Source organism: Stegodyphus dumicola, chromosome 4, assembly GCF_044657685.1.
Source record: "Stegodyphus dumicola isolate Sdum_Otavi_A_Nest chromosome 4, ASM4465768v1".
NCBI classification, from domain to species: Eukaryota; Metazoa; Arthropoda; class Arachnida; order Araneae; family Eresidae; genus Stegodyphus; species Stegodyphus dumicola.
Window position 1 is genome coordinate 250186056 of NC_140771.1, and position 19710 is coordinate 250205765.

Below are 19710 nucleotides of genomic sequence, written 5' to 3' on the forward strand. Positions count from 1 at the left end.
TATGGTTCTAAATACCATCACTTTACGGAACTACAATTTCGGCCTAACTTAATTTACCAGTTTGGCATCATCATTCTTACTTGAGTAAAAGACGAAACACTTTCGCATTTATTAATTATCGTTCATTGAACGGGAGTTGGTTTGTTCCCCTGAAAAAGTCAATAATTTCCGATCAATAGCAATAATTGCTTGCTTTTAATTTAATTTCTTTTTCAAAGTTTGAAATTTTGTTATTCATGATTTAAATTCAAGTCCCAGTAAAACGTTTTTTAATAATTTACATTCAAGTTACTTTAAAACACAATTTTCGGAACTAAACTTCCTACATATGGGTTCCCTATTTTTTGATACTTCTACTAAATTTATTTTAGGAGATAATATAATCAATATTTCTTTAGTAAATAAATTATTATTATCTTACTTCGCAACTATTGCGCAAGTATTAGAAAAACTTGTTTTCGAACTAAGTGAATTTAAGATCATTCAACATTTTTTAAATATCTATATATATCTATATCAGTGCTAAAGCTTTGAAAGTTTGAGCATTGAAAGAACGATTTTCGCTAGAATGTTATTTTTTGAGTATCTATATACATATATATGTATATAAGTGCTAAAACATTGAAAGAAATATGAATAGATTCTAAATAGATTCAATTCTAAAAGAATGAAACTATTCAAAATGATGCGATTTCATCCAAAATCTATCAACAACAATAAGACAGGAAAACTGTTGCCAAAATCACATTTTTAAAGATGTGAGAAGTGTACTCGGAAGCTTTATTTAAATTTTTTTTTAAATACGAAATATTATCATTTTTCCAAAATTCTTTTTGTAAAAGTAGTCGCAAGGATGAAAGTTTAACGTGTCCAAAAATCAAAGAAAAATAAACTTTTTTAGAAAAAATCCCGTTGAAAAAGTGCTAAGCTTCCTTTGTTAAATAAATTCGTATTGAATCGATTTATTGAAACACGAAATTTATTTTAAATTCGTAAAATAGCTAAGTTCCTACGTTTCATGACGATGTGAAAATGGAGTGTGAAGAGTAAAATCTCGCTTTCCTATAGCCCATTATGACTCAAAATGACGCGATTTCGTCACAAAACATAAAATAAAAAAAAAATTCGAATTCAAATTTCGAAAACCTCGCTTCGAGGTGCACTGGCTCTTGTCTAGATGCACCTATGTACCAAATTTTGTAGCCGTGGGTCTATTAGTTTACGCGCAGCGCAAACAAAAGACACACAGACAGACAGACTCTTTCTTTTATTATATGTAGAGATGCTAAAGCACTGAAAGTTCGAACAAAGTCGAAAATTATGGTTTAGCATTCTTTGGTTCGAAATTTCTGTTTTTCTAAAGTAGCTCGCATTCCAACGGAACTTTTGCTGTATTGATACATATATGTGTATGTTTATATTATAGCAACAGGGTAAAGTAGCAACAAGGTATGTAGGGTCCAAAACTTAAGAATGAATATCATTATGCAGAATCCCGAGAATCAATTTAACGGAGTTTGCGTACTTAAAATATGCGCACTAGAAAGCTGGTGAATATGTAGATTATCGACTCTGCACTTGGGAATCACGCACTAAACTGAAAGCAGGTGAAAGGAAAATCAGCACTACCAACGAAATGCGTTTGTCAGAAATTTTGAATATGAAAGAATAAGTCTGTAAGTCTGAAATTTTCACCATTCCTCAGAAATACCATTTCAATGATTTTACACTCGGTGTGATTACAGGAAAATTGGGAAAAGGTCTTATAATCACCAAAGTTGTAATATAGTAGTGCGAAAACGTGCTAAGGTTTGCTTTCAGGTTTTAGACAGCGTTTGGAGCGAGGAGAATGTAATCCGGAAGAACTTACTTATACTTACTTACCACCAGCTGAGTTGCTGTATCGTCTGTTATATGACTATTAGCATTTGTACCCGGTTGAGGAGCATTCTATTATCGCTAGGTCCTCCAAAAATCTCTATAGAATATTAAAATTTTAGCGGAATTTATAAAGTTATATCAGGACTTGTGTTCCTCTTTACTTGCTTTGGAAACATGAACTGTCCTGACTCGGAACAGAGAGCTTACTTAAGCTATGTTCAATAAATTGTGAAGTAGACAAGACACACAGGAAGGGTATACGAAACCCTTTATTTTTCTATCTTTACAGAGATTTCCGGAACTTCGGAATACAGAGACCAGCCACTTGTGGTCTGAACGTAAGAATATAAAACTACTAACTAAAACTCTAACTAAAACTAACTTTGGATTAATATACAAGTGCCTAACTTTAAGATTGGCCGTTATTTAACAAAATCCGTATGTAGTACAGAGAGCTGCTAAAACTACGATACGTTTGAAATTATCAAGAGGACTAAACCTCTGGCCTTGAAGGCAACCAGCAACCGAGTAAAACTACTATGGCAAGCGGCCTGCTTCTAATAACTCCTTCCTCTCTCTTGTTTGGCAAAAAGCCACAACTTAAGTACTTGGCGTTAGCAAGACAAATTTGCATAAATAAATTAAAGCTTTTAATTCTGGCGGGAACTAGAAAATAAGAAGTAATATATGATTTAAAATAAAATAAACGTTAGTAAAACTTAGGATCCTTACAGTTACTTCGGAAGATGGGTAATTGTATCCAGTGGTTATTAAAGAGAATCTGTCAAGACTCTTGACTGTGCCCGAATGAACATTTTAGCAATGTTTTATGCATCGTGGTGTATTTAATTATGGCAAAGCACACTAGGGCTATCTGCCTAAGGGGAGGGATGCCTTCGTGGAGGACTTCCTAAGGGAAACTGGCTCGTATACACGTCACACATGGGGAAAACCACGAAAACACCCATGCAGCCAGCCCGTTCGCGGGATTCGAACCTCTTTTATACATCGTGATTCTGAGTTTACAGAGAATGTTTACTCTAGAAGTCGGGGGGTAACCTGGATATAAGAAGTTATTCTGATGCATCGTACGGAACAGTATCAACTGGGTATATGAATGTACATCGTATGTGCTTTTTCACATATTTGCAGAGTTCCTGCGTAATATTTGCTTGACACATTCATAGTAGTCATCTGTATTATTCACTTACTAACGGTTCGCTTACAATTCTCTTATATATATTCTGCCTGATAACTGAAGGTAGCGCTGAGAAATACAAAGCAGTGTGTGCAGTTGGAAATGCGTTTTTTGAAAAACATGCGCGGTTCAGAGCGCCATTTTATAACTGCTTGGCACTGTGTACCGGTTACTGGTATAGAACACTTGAAGAAGGGACCAGAAAATATTAAGCTTATCGTACCAACACTCAGCTGCTAGATCTGTGCTGAGAGTTTTTTACTTCCTTGTACGAAGTAAAAAGGAAGGATTGTAATCGCGAAAAGTTTCAAGCAGCATATTTCAACGAAAATATCCATTTTGACCGCTAGAGAATGCAATTTAACAATGTTTTTGCGTGATATCTGTACGTAAGAACAGAATAAAAGACTCTTTTCTTCCAAAAAATAATAAACTGCTTTAAAATGAATTCTGAAGAGAATTTTTCGTGGCGTCTGTACGAGCGTATGTACGTACGTACGTACGTATCGCGCATAATTCAAAAACGAGTAGCCTCAGAACATTGAAATTTTGTATATTGGACTGATGTAACATGTAGATGTGCACCTCGTATTTTGGTTGCAATCGGCAGCACCAAACGTATATAAATATATTTATATATATAGCCACTCTGTTACCCGACACAGTGATCTCTTATATGTTTGTAAATTGTGCAATTTTTGCTTTAAAAATGATTGAATTATGTTGTTCTTATCTTCCGGTTAAGGTTTTTATACATTTAGTAAATCTGTATGCAATATTTTTAGAATTATCAACAATTTTAAAGTTGTTTAAGTGCCTATAATTAACTGCCTAAGCCTAATAACTTTTTTGATGGCGGCCATTGCTTGTTTATATTTGAAACAGCAGAATAGTGGATTTGTTGCCATTCAAGAGAAACTTAGCTTCGGAACAACAAAGATAACGCCTTCATTTATTATTGCGAATTAAATAATGCTTTATCCTTTCTGGAATTTTTTCGAGGAAATAAGTGTCTGCGATGATTTTTTAAGAACTGAATTAATTGAATGCGAAATACTCAATCGTCTGTGAAAACATTTTCTTTTTTGTTTTGTTTGCTTAATTTCTTTTATACATCGTTCTATGTAACTTTACTATAGTATTTGAATAGAACATGTGGCAACGATTAGATAATTCTTTAAATGAGAAAAATTTTGTGCATTCTGAGTTATAATATGAACGAAATTTAATACTGTTAAGTAAACCTAGCGCCAGAGTGTCGCTATATTAAACAAATAGTGTGAATTTTAAAGAATGCACTTATGCTTGGTTTATGCGCTGTCGGCGAAGTAGATGTAATTCAATCCAATAATTTTAAATGAAATGCAAGACAAAATGCGTATAAATTAATATTCCGTACAAGGAAGTCATGTGGTGTACACATCGATTTTTTTTTTTTTTTTTTTAAATTTTAGATTGCTTTTAGATTTTCGCAGTTTCATTGCCAGGGTAGTCCATGAGAGTTTGAAATTTGTTTCGTTATAGATTACTCTTTTGTATTTGTTTCAGCCATTACCTGGGCAATTTCAGCTGTATACGGCCTGAAATGTATGTTTTTGGTGATTTTGCATTCGAACATGTAGTGATTGATAGTACCTGTTCCGACGTATGTGTATAATTCTGTGTGTTGCAATCCGAAACGAAACAGATAGGCTGCAGAAGGATCATGCGCTGTCAAGAAATATGTCATTACTCAGCCTGCAGTGCCTGTAGCTCCCCTGGAGAGCACGGGGAGGAAGTTAAATGTTCTCCGGGTAGACGTGGTGCTACACCGATTCACCTTAATGGTAAAGGGATGGTGCCCATATCTTCCGTCACTTGTCACTTGCCTGTTAACTCTACTATATGTAGAGGCTCACCAGCGGCCGAGCGGTAAAGTCGCTGAACACTGGTAGTTCGGTCCGAGGTTCGAATCCCGCGAACGGGCTGGCTGCATGGGCGTTTTCGTGGTTTTCCCCATGTGTAACGTGTATACGAACCAGTTTCCCTTAGAAAGTCCTCCACGAAGGCATCCCTCCTCTTAGGCAGATAGCCCTCGAGGCTTTGCCATAATCACACACACACACTACTATATGTAGTTGTCTACTATATGTAAAGTTGGCTACCATTTTTTTACAATTAAAATTAGACTTTCTCAGTGCCCAAAATTGAAATTTTCGGTGCCCAAAATTGAAAGTTAACTTTCGGTGCCACTCGGCAAAAAGACATTGAAGGTGCAGAAAGTGACTTAATTCACTATTCTACTGAGTTTCAAAACAAATGTTGGTTTGTTAGCCTTATCTCGCCACTTACCGTTTTCAGTTTTTGATAATTCTACAACTATGGCATGCAGATTAACTAAAGGCATGAAAAGTTTAATCGGATAATATAAGGTACATAATTCAATAACTTTTAAAGCAAAAAAATGCACAATTTACTGACAAATAAGAATAAAAAAACTAAGAAGATCACCTAGCCAGGTAATAGAATGTGGAAAAAGGGAAACTACATGTTTTATAGCAGTTCCATATGCAAAATTTTAATGTTCTACGGCTACTCGCTCTTGAGTTATGCGAGATACATACATACGTACGTACATACAAAAATCAAGAAAAAGTGTCTTCTGAATTCATTTTAAATCTATTTGCAATCCTTCTTGGCAAAAACAGTCCTTTATTTTGTCGGTACTTTTAAATATCACGCAAAAACATGGTCAAATGGATAGCGGGTGAAATATGTTACCCGAAATTTTTGGCGATTATAATACTTCCTTTATTTCGCACAAGGAAGTAAAAAAAAAAAAAAAAAAAAAAAAAAAAAAGGGGAAGATACCATGCAGGTGAGACGGTTACAGCCGAAAACATCACAGCAAAAGCATCGCGGACGAAAACTTCGCGGAGAAAACAACGCAAGGCGAAAACGTCGTGTTACAAAATATCGTGGGAGAAAACATCGCAAAGAGAAAATATCGCAGTTCTAAAATATCGCGGTACAAAACATCGCCGTCGAAAATATCGTGGTAAAAAATAAAGTATCTACAAATCGTCGCAAAACAATAACATCGCAGACATGCTTTTTTCAGGCTTTAATAACTGAAAATGGAAACTCCCATAATGATTTGTGAGCGCAAGATGGAAAAAAGGATAATTTTTACTTTCATATTTTTTATTAACTAATAAGTTTTTGCTGAGAAAATAAGAAGGAAACTTAAGCATAGAAGATTAATGCAACTTATAGCCCTTAATAGAATTTTAAACCGACATAGTTAACTAACAAAGGCCATTAATAAATCTTTTTATAAAGTTTTTACTGGTAATTTTTCATGAAAAGTATAATAAGTTGCACTTAATTTTCTGTGCTTAAGTTTCCTTCTTACTTTTTCAGCAAAAATATTTTAGTTAATAAAAAATGTGAAACTAAAAATTATCCTTCTTTACATCTTGGGCTCACAAATCATTATGCGAATACCCATTTACAGTTATTAAAATATGAAAAAAGCATGTCTGCGATGTTATTGTCATGCGATGATTTGCAGATACTTTATTTTTTACCACGATATTTTCGACGACGATGTTTTTAAACTGCGAAGTTTTTGAACCGCTTTATTTTCGAGACGATGTTTTAGAACTACGATGTTTTCTCTTTGCGTTGTTTTCTCCACGACGTTTTCGTCCGCGATGTTATCGGCGGAGACCAGGTGAGACAGAACAAAGATCCATTATTGTATAACAACGTGCATTAAGTTTCTGCGTGAAATTTTTTTCTACATCCTAAATTTCCAGTCGAAATTCGACGCTTGTCGTATACTCTGACTGATGTGGAAGCGTTGAATTAAAAAGTTCAAATAGCATACATTGCTAAGCTTGATAATTGTTTTATGTAGTTCTTCACAGGTATTCAAAAACGTGCTGCAAAGCAGCCTATATAATGTTCAGTCATTTTATCTTTCAGCAAATGTACAAAGCATGACCTACACGGTATTTAGATCTAATTTTTTTTTTTTTTTTTTTCCGTAAGAGCGACGTGGCGTAAAGCGAATTCTCTTAAAGTGAAATATACTTACTTGTATTGAATTTCATTAAAGGAAAAGGGGCTAATCTTTAGAATATGGTAACAGGTAGTTTGGCGACATTTTGGTAAGGCGATAAAGGTTACTAGCTAGGACTTTAGCAATAATTTCAGAAGTACACAGTTCGAATCACATATTATTTTGTCTCAGAGAAATGAGAGATCATGAGACATGTCATGTAACATTTTCCGGAAAATTCCGATCGTGATTTTAGCTAATAAGCACTTAGAAACAATTTCGCTGCTAAAGTGCAGAATCGTCCACTTATGTTTGGAGCTTTATACAAGAGTAAGAAGAATTGGATTTTTGTCAATTTTCTTTGACTTTTTAAGTGAAAATAGGTCGATGTGTACATTGATAAAGTCAAGAGTGTGCGCAATGCCGTTTTGTGCAATTCTGGGATTTTTTTTTAAGTGAAAATAGGTCGACGTGTACATGGATAACGTGTATGTGCGATTCTTAAAAACACGGCAAGGAGTTTGCGATTCTACACTTTCTCCTAATTTCGCACCTAACCTTGGTCATGATTAAGCATTTTTGTTACATAAAAGTTCTAGTATCTAGTATAAGCGTAATTCGGCTAGCAGATTGTTGAAAAAAAAAAAAAAAATGTTGAAGAAGAAGGAAAAAAAAAAGTGCCTTTACTTCGTGAAAACAAAATGGCGTCCAAACAAAAACTAGCAGGTTGCTGTAGCAGGGTTGGTCGCCAAATTTTTGCCAAAAAATCGCGAAGTTACCATAATTCAAAGATTATACGGAAAAGGAAGTAAAAAATACCTTAATGTATAAATTACATATTTCAATAAATATTCAATCCAATTTCCGTTTCTTCCTAAGATTCTCTTTATCTCGAAGTTATTTTATTCGATTAATCGTTTTCAGAGATATTAAGAATTCGGTCATTTATTATTTAGCCCCAGTTGAATATTCTTTGAATTCACTATCATTGGCAACTTAAAACAAATAATTCGAACTACTGAACGAAAAATTAAGGTACTAACGTATTAACGCAAACACCTTAGTAGAAATCGCCAAATTTTCAGAAATGTGCCAAACTCCAGCAGCCATGCGCATAACCTTTCTTTCGGCAACCATACTCATAGTAATCCTTCAGACAAGAAACACCGCCATTTTCGTAAGCGTTCTTATTTATTGTATTCCAAGTTCTAATGGTTTTTATAAGCAAATCGTGATATTTTTTGCCTTAGTTTTAAAATATGATTTGGTGGAATTTGCTAGACGTGGAATTGACGGCGGTTTATTTCTTCAGGAAATGCAGAATTTTGCTAAATTTTTTTAAAGGAAATAACAAGGAACTGCGTATCCTCGATAGTCACTGTTACCAAGGTTTGCTTGAAACCTAGTGTCAGCAATTCTCTGATGATCTTTAGGTGAAAACAGATCGCTGTGTAACTTCGGGACAAAAATAGTTAAAAAAACTTACGGAAAGATATGAAGAAGAATGTAAGTCTGTTGTTTTTTTTAAATGTATCACATAATACTTCTTTAATAATTCAAATTTGTGTTTTAAATTTCTAAAGAATGTTTTCTTTTCGCATGTTTATAATGCTTACCGATTTCTAATAAATATCGCTTGTTTGGGAATAATTTTTTCTAAAAAAGGCAGGAAAACCATGTAATACACAAGTAGGTTTAATCTTAGTATCCGGTGCATACGGGATTTGGCTACTTTTGGCGACTTTATGATGAGCAGTAAAAACGCGACATATACTATGAGTAGTAAACGGGTCATTCAAAGAACATATATACTTATACATAGTATATACTATGTATATACACACATAGTATATAGTGTATAGTAGATATATAGACGTTCTTTGGATCATTTTTGGTGTTGGCGATAATTTTCAAAATCGCGCCAAGGCTGCACCGTGTATTAGGATTTTACCCACAAGTACCCAAATTAATTCCTGTTTCAAAATTAGCTTGTACAAGTTGGAGTTAATTTACCAATTTGGTACTATTCCGTTTTGTAAACCATAAAAAAATTGCAGTCAAAATTTATGTGCAAAAGCGCCAAATTTAGCAAACGCGTTCATTTAACAGCGCACCAAATCTAGCGTACTCGCTAATTTCAGATTGCGTAAGTTTATATAGTTCGATACTTCTTAAGACGCCATTGAAATACTACTTTAATTTTTAAATCCTTCTTTGATTTTAAATCCTTTTTTGATATCCTATGGATTTAAAAATTTAGGAATTGCCCATGACGAAACGTCTGCAATAGAATTTTGGGTAAAGTGCAGAATCACCCACTGCTTGACGCTTTTTTACGAATTGCACATACTCGGTATCCATGCACATATTGACCTATTTTCACTTTAAAAAAAAAAATCCCAGAATTGCACAAAAAGGGCACTGCGCACATCCTTAACATTATCTATGTACACATAGACCTATTTTCACTTAAAAAATAAAAGAAAATTGACAAAAATCTAATTGTTCTTACCCTTGTAAAAAACAATAAACAAATATGTGGGCGATTCTGCACTTTACCGACATTTTTTTTCAAAGAAAAGGCATCATTCATTATAGAAAATTATGTTTGAACAACCAACGAGATGAAACTATGCTTTAGCGATAACTCGGTAGCGAAATAGCGATGCAGGCATCCATTCAGTAATGTTTAGCTTTTCTTTATATAAATTATAATAATGATCTGAAATAGTTATTTACTCTTATGCTTCCATTCAGTCATGCTTAGCCTTTTTTTATATAAATTATAATAATAAAAAAGTATTATATGAAATTAACCTTTCATCTAAATTAAAACATCAATCTTAGAATGTTATTTACTATTATACTTCCTTTCTTGCGCTAGGTTTGCCGCAATTATTTTTGGCAGCACTGGCATGAACAATAGTTTGGCGATTTTTTACGGCCATCAAAACCGAATAGTACCAACAATTTTTAAAAATGAAGCAATATATTTTCCGTCGCATAAATTTTACCTAACGAAACAATATTCACAGAATATGGCTAAAATTGATTCCGTTGTGGCTGGAATTAAATTAAAATATCAAGGTTAATTTTTAATCAATTTTGAAATATTTTCTGCGTTATTTAAATAGAAGTATATTGCTATTTAAATATGACTATGCGATTGTGTTATTTTGCGATGTTCTAAACGACAGGTATATACTCGTAATTTTTAATTAAATTCTTGGGGGTTAAAAGTTTGATTTCCTAATACAAAAAATTTCTGTCATCGATTTTCACGACTTAAACTATTTAATCATAGCATTTGTCTAATTTAATGTATGCAAAATATCATCCAAAATAATAAACAATGTTTGATTTCATGAGGCCTTAAGGCTCAGGCGATACAATCTAATATTTAGCTGCACTTTAAACTAGTACATTCTGCACAGAACATTATGCATCATACTGAAATATGAAGTTATTTAGTGGAAATCATCGATAAAATTGGTCTCATTTAATTTGGAAAGCTCTTTAGACGCGGCTTTTGCTGAGATATGCTGTTTCTGAATAATAAAATAAATAAATAAATAAATAAATTAAAAAAAATAATAATAAAAATAAAAATCTGAAATTTTTCAGATTTTAAATTACGTCCAAAGGGGCATTTTTTTAACGTTTTGAGTGTTACCTTTATTTATTAAATATCATGTTCTTTGCACTTAAACCATAAAATTCAGTTCAAGAGCAATATCGCAAAATAATGTTAAATTAAGCATATCTTTAGAATTTCCGATATACACAGTCTCGCGAGCTGGAGATAAAAGTATTTTTTTTCTATATAACGTTGCCATTTCTCGCTTTTAAAGCATTGAGTCTGTAAATCAAAAATTCGTTAAAATTTTACAAAATATAAAATCTATAATAAAACAAATTCCAAATTTGGGATTTCAGATGCCCATATTCGCAGTAGGATTTCGTCATTCAAAATTCGATGGCTCTATGTACCATTGTTTTATCACAATGCGAGAAATAGACAATCATTTATGCAGATTTTTCATTATTTAATTTCTTCAAATATTTTGTGGCAACAGTTTGAAAAGTGAACCGACGTTTATGAGTCCGACGCAAAATCGCAAAACGAAAGCAATAGTCCTTCGGGACTGAAATCCCTTTGGACTAATAAAAAAAACTGTAAACAGGGCTTTAGAAGATAATTTGCCAGCGTCCAGGCACGCGGGTCCCCTTCACCTTTTGTCATCCGTCAAGGTAAGTCTACCCCGCCCCGACGCCAGATCGCTACCTCCAGACGGGGGTGTTCGAAAAGAAAAGGGTGGGAGTGTCCCGAAATCGTCTGCCGAAATTGTAAACTGCCCCCTTTCACTTATGCCGCCATGTGCAACGCGCCGCGCAACCATAGGGGGTGAAAGTTTCGCTTCGCTTGCTGCCGGAATCGGGGGGTTTTCGCGTCGGAAGGGGCTATGTGTCTCTACAACACCTATTGTCAGAAAATTATGTTGGTATCCATTTGTTTCACGCAAGTTACGAGTGGAACGGCGCGCGGCAAATAGACAGTGTTTTCATTATGTGCTCCAGTTTCGGAAATAGCTTACGAATAATTTCTAAAAGCTTTAGTGAATGAGGTTTCTCAAGAGGAGCATAATTAATATTTAACGTTTCAAATTCCTCGAGAACTCCTCTGTTGATTTCGATACATATATACAAATATAATGCTAGTATATTTTATGACATCATGGGATTTTAAAAAAACTGATGAAATTAATAGGAATAGCTCCAGCGACATTCCTACAAATTAATCTTTCTCTTGGTCCCATCAGGATCATATTTCTGTATTCTCAACAATTCTTAGGAATTAGCATGATATTTAGTTATTTCCGTGAAAGGATCTATACTATTAAAATCTGTGCTAGTCTGTTGTTTATTTGTTGCATTATCTCCTCCGGAACGGCGGGGAATTGAATTTCGAGAAAGCTACCCCCCCCAACCTCAAAAAAAAAAAAAGAAAAAAAAAAAAAAAAAAAAAAAAAATTGGTGGGAAGCCATTTCGACCATTCTCATCTTCCTACGATTTTAATCAGCGAAGATATTAACTAAAAACTCTGAAAACGCTAATTTTTGCCCTCTTTTTTCCGCGTGGCAGCACTCTCGCACGCTGGAGATAACAATCTGCTTTATTTCGAGAAGTGTTGCCACTGCTCGCTTTTAAATCTTAATAAGTTTTCTTAATAAAAAATTTGCAAGTTTTACAAAATATGAAATAAAATTAGCATTGCCAAAACATTAAATATATTATTACCGATTTCAAAAATTCGTGGGAAGCAATTTCAATCATTATCACCTTCCAACGACTTTAATCAGTGGAGATATTAATTAAAAACTCTGAAAACACTAATTTTCACACTCATTTTTCCGAGTGGCAACAGTCTCGGGCGTTGGAGATAAAAACGCTTTATTTTGAAAAGCATTGCTATTACTCGCTTTCAAATCGTAGAGTTTTGTTAAGCAAAATTTTTGAGTTTTACAAACTATGGAATAAAAATAACATTAAACATATTATTATTACATAAGGTAATATTCTGACATTGAAGAAAGCACTGGATTGCATGTTACTGTAAGTCAAAAACTGCTCGTCAATGTCAGCATTTTAAATAAATAGCTCCTGATGGCGACATTTTTGTTTCAAGTTGTATAATTGATACGATATATTATTATTGCCACTTTAATTCTTTTATTAATATTATTTTACCTAATGGGTACTTTTCCGTTTCGCCGGCGCAAATCTCGCCAAGCAGACTTTACTGGCGACAACATACAGTATACACATAAAAATTGTTAACAAATATAATCTAAGGATCCTTAAAGAACAAACAAATGTAATCTAAGGATTTTTTTTTATTTTGAAGGCATAAACATTTTAATATCGTTTAAAATTTTGTAAAAAAGCCAATAAATAAAGACAATAAATTTGTAAAAAGACATTAAGAAAGTACTATGCTTTCATGGTCAACATCTTGATTCGCCGGTTCATATCACGTGACCCCAAGTAATCTCATCTCACGTAAACTACACTACAAAAATCTAATTCTCTCAGTAATTATCTACATTAATTTCAAGTTAAATCTTAATTCGGAATGCAACTGTAAATGCAAGAATTATTTCAATTCGTACAAATAGCTTACTCAGAAATTACGTAAGACCGCAGTGGTTTACTTCGCTAGTGCATTCTTAATGGAATTGATGAATTTAACTCTGCCTTTTCTATATTTCCGCTTTGGGGTGAGCAGTGTGATTGCATCCTAATTAAGTTAATTACCACGAATGGCCTTAGGGCATAAAATTGAACTCTCTGGGTTAAAATTCTATGCAATTGTATGCTAGTATTGAAAGAAACAATCAATCTGATAAGAAATGGCTGCGATTTGTTTTGAAAATGAGGTGTAAAAGGTTACCAGCGAGGATATTCCGTTTGGGATCAGTTACACCATTATTGGCGACTTTATCGCCTGCGCCGGCAAAACGGAAAAGTACCTATAAAGGGTATTCAGATATATTTTATAAATATTCAGAAACTGCTGTTATATTCCATTACATCTAAATCATGGCGTCTTACATATTAACCATAATCGTTAAAACTTTTTGTTTCCTGCTTCGGCAATGAAAAAAATTATTTACGAATTGGTTGTTGCTTGGAAAGAATGAACTAATTTCATTTATACTGAAATGTTTTCAACATTTGATTTTCAGTAGTAAAAAATATAGAACTTGCAAATTTTGCTTTGTCTGCAACCCTGTCATCTGGCGGCCTTGCCCCCTGGTATGAAAATACTTACTGACATTTTACTCAAAAATGTACTTTGTATTGCATGAGAAACTTTCAGATTTTTAGTCCAAAGGGGCAATTTGCCTAGAAGGACTATTAATTTCGTTTTGGCATTTTGCGTTGATTCACTTTCTGCGTTGTTTTACTTTTCAAATTGTCAACACCAAATGTATTATCGCCTGAATCTGCAAAAATCTACGTATGTTTCTCGTATTGTGAAAAAACAACGGTACCTGGAGCCACCTAATTTCGAATAACATAATCCTCCTGGGCCTTTGGAAGCCGAAATTTGAAATCTGTTTTATTATCAATGAGATACATTCCGCAAGAGAAGAAGAGGAAGAATGACCTTGCTTGTTTCCATTAGCTGTACATAAGTCACGTGATCTCTGAGGTCATCTGCATTATTTGTCAACAAAAGGTATACATAAGTCACGTGATCAATGATGTCATCGGAATATATCTCATTCCTTATTTTGTAAAACGTTAACGAATTTTTGATTAAAAAAATCAAGGATTTCAAAGCGAGCAATGGCAACGTTGTACAGAAAAAAAACATTTTTATCCCCAGCGCGCGAGAGAGTGTATCAGAAATTCTAAAGATAGGCTCATTTAAAAATTATTTTTCGATATTGTTGTTGAACTTAATTTTATGGTTTAAGTGCGAAGAATATGATTTTTAATAAAGGAAGGTAACACACAAAACGTTAAAAAAAGGCTCCTTTGGACGTGATTTAAAATCTGAAACCTTTCACATTTTTTTTTTTCCTTACTTAAATAAAACTTTAATCTGTTTTAAATTTTAACTAAAAAAAATCTGAAAGCTTTCATATTTTACTTTACGTCCAAAGGGTCTTTGTTTTAACGTTTTGTGTTCTACCTTGATTTATTAAATATCATGTTCTTCGCACTTAAATCATAAAATTCAGTTCAACAGAAATATCGCAAATTAATTTTAAATTGAGCACATCTTTAGAATTTCCGAGACACAGGCACGCTGGAAATAATTTCCCTCCCCCCGTACAATTTGGCCATTGCTCGCTCGCATTGAAAGCGTTGAGTTTGTTAATCAAAAATTCGTTAAAGTTTTACAAAATGTGAAATCGGTAATAAAACAAATTCCAAATTGCAAGTTTGGGCTTCCAGATGCCCATATTCGAGTGGAGGATTACGTTATTCAAAATTGGATGTCTCTGTGTACCGTTGTTTTTTCACAGGGCGAGAAACATACATACATTCCTGCAGATTCTTCATTATTCAATTTCTTTAAATATAATACAGGACGATAATATTAGGTGGCAACAATTTGAAAAGTGAAACGCCTTCTAGAGTGAATCAACGCAAAATGCCAAAACGAAGTCAATAGTCCGAAATCTATCCTCTTTTTTAAATGCAAATTTACTCGCAGAAATTAATTTCCATATATTTTGCAGAATGAAAATTCATAATGATTCGAAATGAATTATTTTATTCAGTGATCATTTAATACAAAAATCTCGTAATTACAATAAAAAATTAAATACTTCTACATATAGTAAAAGAAAGAGTCTGTCTCTCTCTGTGTGTGTTTCTTTCGTTCGCGCTGCGCGTAAGCTAATAGACCCACGGCTACGAAATTTGGTACATAGGTGCATCTAGACAAGAGCCAGTGCACCTCGAAGCGAGGTTTTCGGAATTCCAATTAGAATTTATTTTATTTTATGTTTGTGACAAAATCGCGTCATTTTGAGACATAATGGGCTATAGGAAAGCGAGATTTTACTCTACACACTCCATTTTCACATCCTTTATGAAACGTAGGCACTTCGCTATTTTACGAACTTGAAATAAATTTCGTGTTTCAATTAATCGATTCAATATGAATTTATTTAACAAAGGGAGCTTAACACCTTTTCAACGGGATTTTTTTCTAAAAAAGTTTGTTTTTAAAAATGTACAGTTTATTTTTCTTTGAATTTTGGACACGTTAAACTTTCATTCTTGCGACTGCTTTTACAAAAAGAATTTTGGAAAAATGGTAATATTCTGTATTTAAAAAAAAATTTTTTTAATGAAGCTTCCGAATACACATCTTTAAAAATGTGATTTCGGCAACAATTTTCCTGTCTTATTGTTGTTGATAGATTTTTGATAAAATCGCATCATTTTGAATAGTTTCATTCTTTTAGAAATATGGGTTTGGCAACAAGTTTTCATCGTATTTTCTTATGTCACTGTTTTTAAGAGTTTGGTATATTTCATTGTCATTTATATATATATATATATATAATACATTTTTATTGTATTTATTATGTATACGATTTCATCAAAAATCTATCAACAACAATAAGACAGGAAAATTGTTGCCAAAATCACATTTTTAAAGATGTGCATTCGGAAGCTTCATTTAAAAAAATTTTTTTAAATACAGAATATTACCATTTTTCCAAAATTCTTTTTGTAAAAGCAGTCGCAAGGATGAAAGTTTAACGTGTCCAAAATTCAAAAAAAAATAAATAAATAAATAAATAAATAAATAAACTGTACATTTTTAAAAACAAACTTTTTTAGAAAAAATCCCGTTGAAAAGGTTGATTTTTTTTGGTAAAGTTGTTCTGCAGAGTAAAATTCTGCGCGGAATTTTATGTTTTTTCAGTTGCTTTCATGTTATTTTTTGCTTATTTCACTGTTTGTAAGATATTGAAAAGTTTCGTAGGATTTTTTTTTTTCCTTCAACGGAAAGTTGGTTAATTTTTTTATTAGGATAATTAATATTTGCATTAAGGGATATAGCTTATTTCATTGTAATTGTTTTCTCTTGAAAATATAAGATAAAATATCAATAATTATACTTTGCTTTTCAGAATTTTTTGTATTCTTTTATGTTATTTATCGCTCATTTCACTGTTTTTAAGATATTGAAATGTTTTGAGTGATTTTTTTAGGAAACACAGTTCTTAATCTCCTTTATACCATTTGAGTTCTTAAGATTTTGCAAGGGGAAGTTGGTTAATTTATTTATTAGGATAATTAATATTTGTATTATGGGATATTGCTTATTTCATTGTAATTTTGTTATACTTAATAACTTTTTTTTTATGAAGTTGTTCTGCAGGGTAAAATTCTACGCAGTTTTTAAATTTAACGTTTGGTGTTCCCTTCAGCCATCTTTCCGCTACATTTAAAAGCCAGACGAAGGCTGGCAGCGAAGCTGCTAGTGATATAATAAACGTATTAATAAAGTATCGAGTGCATAAATAAGCAGACAGCATAATAGAATAAAATAAAGAAATAAATAAAAATCGTTTCGTGATCCAGCTATGCCTCTTTTCAATACGTTTTACTTATTTTACTCACTACCGATTAGGAGAAAGAACAGTAAAAGAATTGTATGCTTCCAAACACATTACACCCAATTCTGAAGTTCAACTTTGCTGGCCAGCAAATTAAACAAAAATAAACAGAGAAATAAATAAAAACGGAAGATTAAATAGAAAAACGCGCAAAGAGACAGGAGCAAGAATTGAGGGTTAGAGGGGTGGGTTAAATACAGGGGGGAACTGAACGATAATCCTCAGAGGAGGGAGGGTAACATATATACCCCCCACACTTTCTTGATCCCTTTTTGTTTCAAGCAGCGCCGTTAGAAGGCGCTGATGTTGCACAGGGGAAAGCTCTGCTGATGAGCGAAAACTCGATCTCACTTACTTCGCGTTTGAACGCCGGTATAGCAGGTTGCCAAAAATGTAAAAAAAATATATCTATAAATATATATATATATACATAGAAATAGTAATAAATAATACAAGCTATTAATAGAGTTCCAATTGTAAAAAATAGTTAATAGCTGCCATTTAACTTATAATTGTCTGTCCTCGTTAAAAAGAGTTTTCTTGCAGTACTTTATAAAGAAACTTTGTTGTGTTTCGTAAAGAACTTTTCACGTGTGTTCGAGAAGAAGTCTGACAACTTACGACCGGACAGTCGTAGAAATTAAACGGTCACCTGTGCGGGTTGAATATGTCCGTAAAATTGCGTAAAGAAAAGTTTTGAACTTTTCCGACTCGGATCGTAAAATTTGATTGAGGTGTAAAAGCCTCAGTTTCGGACTGACAGTTCCGGAAGTTCGAACATCATTTTGAAATCTGTAACGTCTTTAGCGAATCTAAAAAACTAGTCGGATCTTCGAAAAATAAGAATTTTGAAGTTGGAGCAGAATCTTGCTTGCGGAGTTTATCATAAATGAATTATGAACAGAATTCTAGAATAGTTGTGAATGCGAAAATAAAAGGCAAGTAAAATTTTAAGCAGTTCTGCAATGGATAAGTGATGCTATCTTAACTTTGTCATGGAATATATAACTCATGTTTAATTTTTATTATATCTGACATTTGCTGAATAAAGTGCGGTAGAAGAAGAATTATTTAAAGGCGATCAGTTAAGTTGATGGATTGGAATGAGTAACTGAAGTTACATCAGTAGAGTTGTATTGATGAGCTTAAGAAAGAGTGACGAAGAGTGAAAACTTTGTTGAGAATAACAGATCAAATCAGAAAAATGATTTTAGAAAATCTCACCTGGTCAAGATGACAAACTGCAGTCATGTGTGATTTGTTGGTTGGAAAACCTGATTTATCTGTTGGTTTCCCTCGTTTGAAAAAGCCATCTCCGAGCCAACGTAAAAGTGCATGTAAGTATTATTTTGTCTTTCATTTTTAATTTTATTGAACCATCTCTACTCGTAGCAGATCTCATAGAAAATTATGTGTGTTATCTTACCGCTTATCACCTGATTTTCAAATCTGTTACCACGTAACACATTAGAATGATAAGGAAAGGTCATCATAGCTGAATGAGTTAAAAAGAAACTATTAAAACCTAAATTTTATTTTAAAAAATACCGTTTATACATATGCAATGTAAGACACAGCTTATTTCATAAAAGTAAACTGAGTTAAAGTGTTCATTTGAGACCAACACATTTAAAAAACCAGTTAACCCTTTGTTGCATCATGTCCACTCTAGTAGACAAAAGTTTTAAATTTGTTTATTCTTCTCTAAATGCCTTAACAGATTCCATTCCTGTGTTTATTCATTCTATATTATTAGAACTTTCAACTGTCGATCGTAGATGGCTGTATAGCATCACTAAGTAAAGCATTGCTATTTGAAAAATGGCTGCTACTTCTGTTTTCAAGCTAGTACAATTTCTCATAGTTAAACATTAAATAATATTGCTTACATTTTCTTATACTGCCATTTTTTATTCATAATTAGTCATTTTAGACATTTTATTTTAAATGTCAGTTTGAGAAAATTATGGAGTGGGTAGATAAAGATCTACCGAAAAGAGTGAATTGAAACCCAAATGTGTACTGCTTATCAAGCCAAAACACCACTGGAAATGTTTATGTTTGACAAGGAATTTCTAGAACATTTGACATTTGAATCCAATAGGTACAGGTTACAAAATAGTAGCAAAATGAATTCAATTACAAATGACGAAATGAAGGTATTAGGAGGGATCTGTATGTACATGTCAGTTGTAGATTTACCATTTAGAAGATGGTAATGATCACTGCAAACAAGGCAGGAAATGATTTCAAATGCAATGACCGTAAATGGTTGGGAAGAGATTTGGATGCATGTACGTATATTCATGTAATGAACAAACTGTAGCAATTATTTAAAACGAAATTTGAATAAAATTAATTTTTTTATTATTATTAAGGTTATTTTAAGTAGAAAAAATACAAACATTTTCGTTTAACTTCTCTAGATTAT

General features: G+C 33.0%; 1 protein-coding gene across 3 annotated transcripts in view; it reads left to right on the forward strand.

Moving 5' to 3' along the window:
* LOC118204141 (zinc finger protein basonuclin-2-like) overlaps positions 1-19710 on the forward strand; it is a 577484-nt gene that overhangs the window by 177541 nt on the left and 380233 nt on the right. Inside the window, exon 1 of one of the 3 annotated variants that reach the window (XM_085816211.1) lies at positions 17653-18616. The exons of the other annotated variants lie outside the window; for them this stretch is intronic. Within the exon in view, the coding sequence (XP_085672337.1) occupies positions 18529-18616 (88 nt within the window). The 5' untranslated portion in view covers positions 17653-18528. Of the gene's footprint in view, positions 1-17652; positions 18617-19710 lie in introns of those variants that run through there. 3 annotated transcript variants of the gene reach the window in all.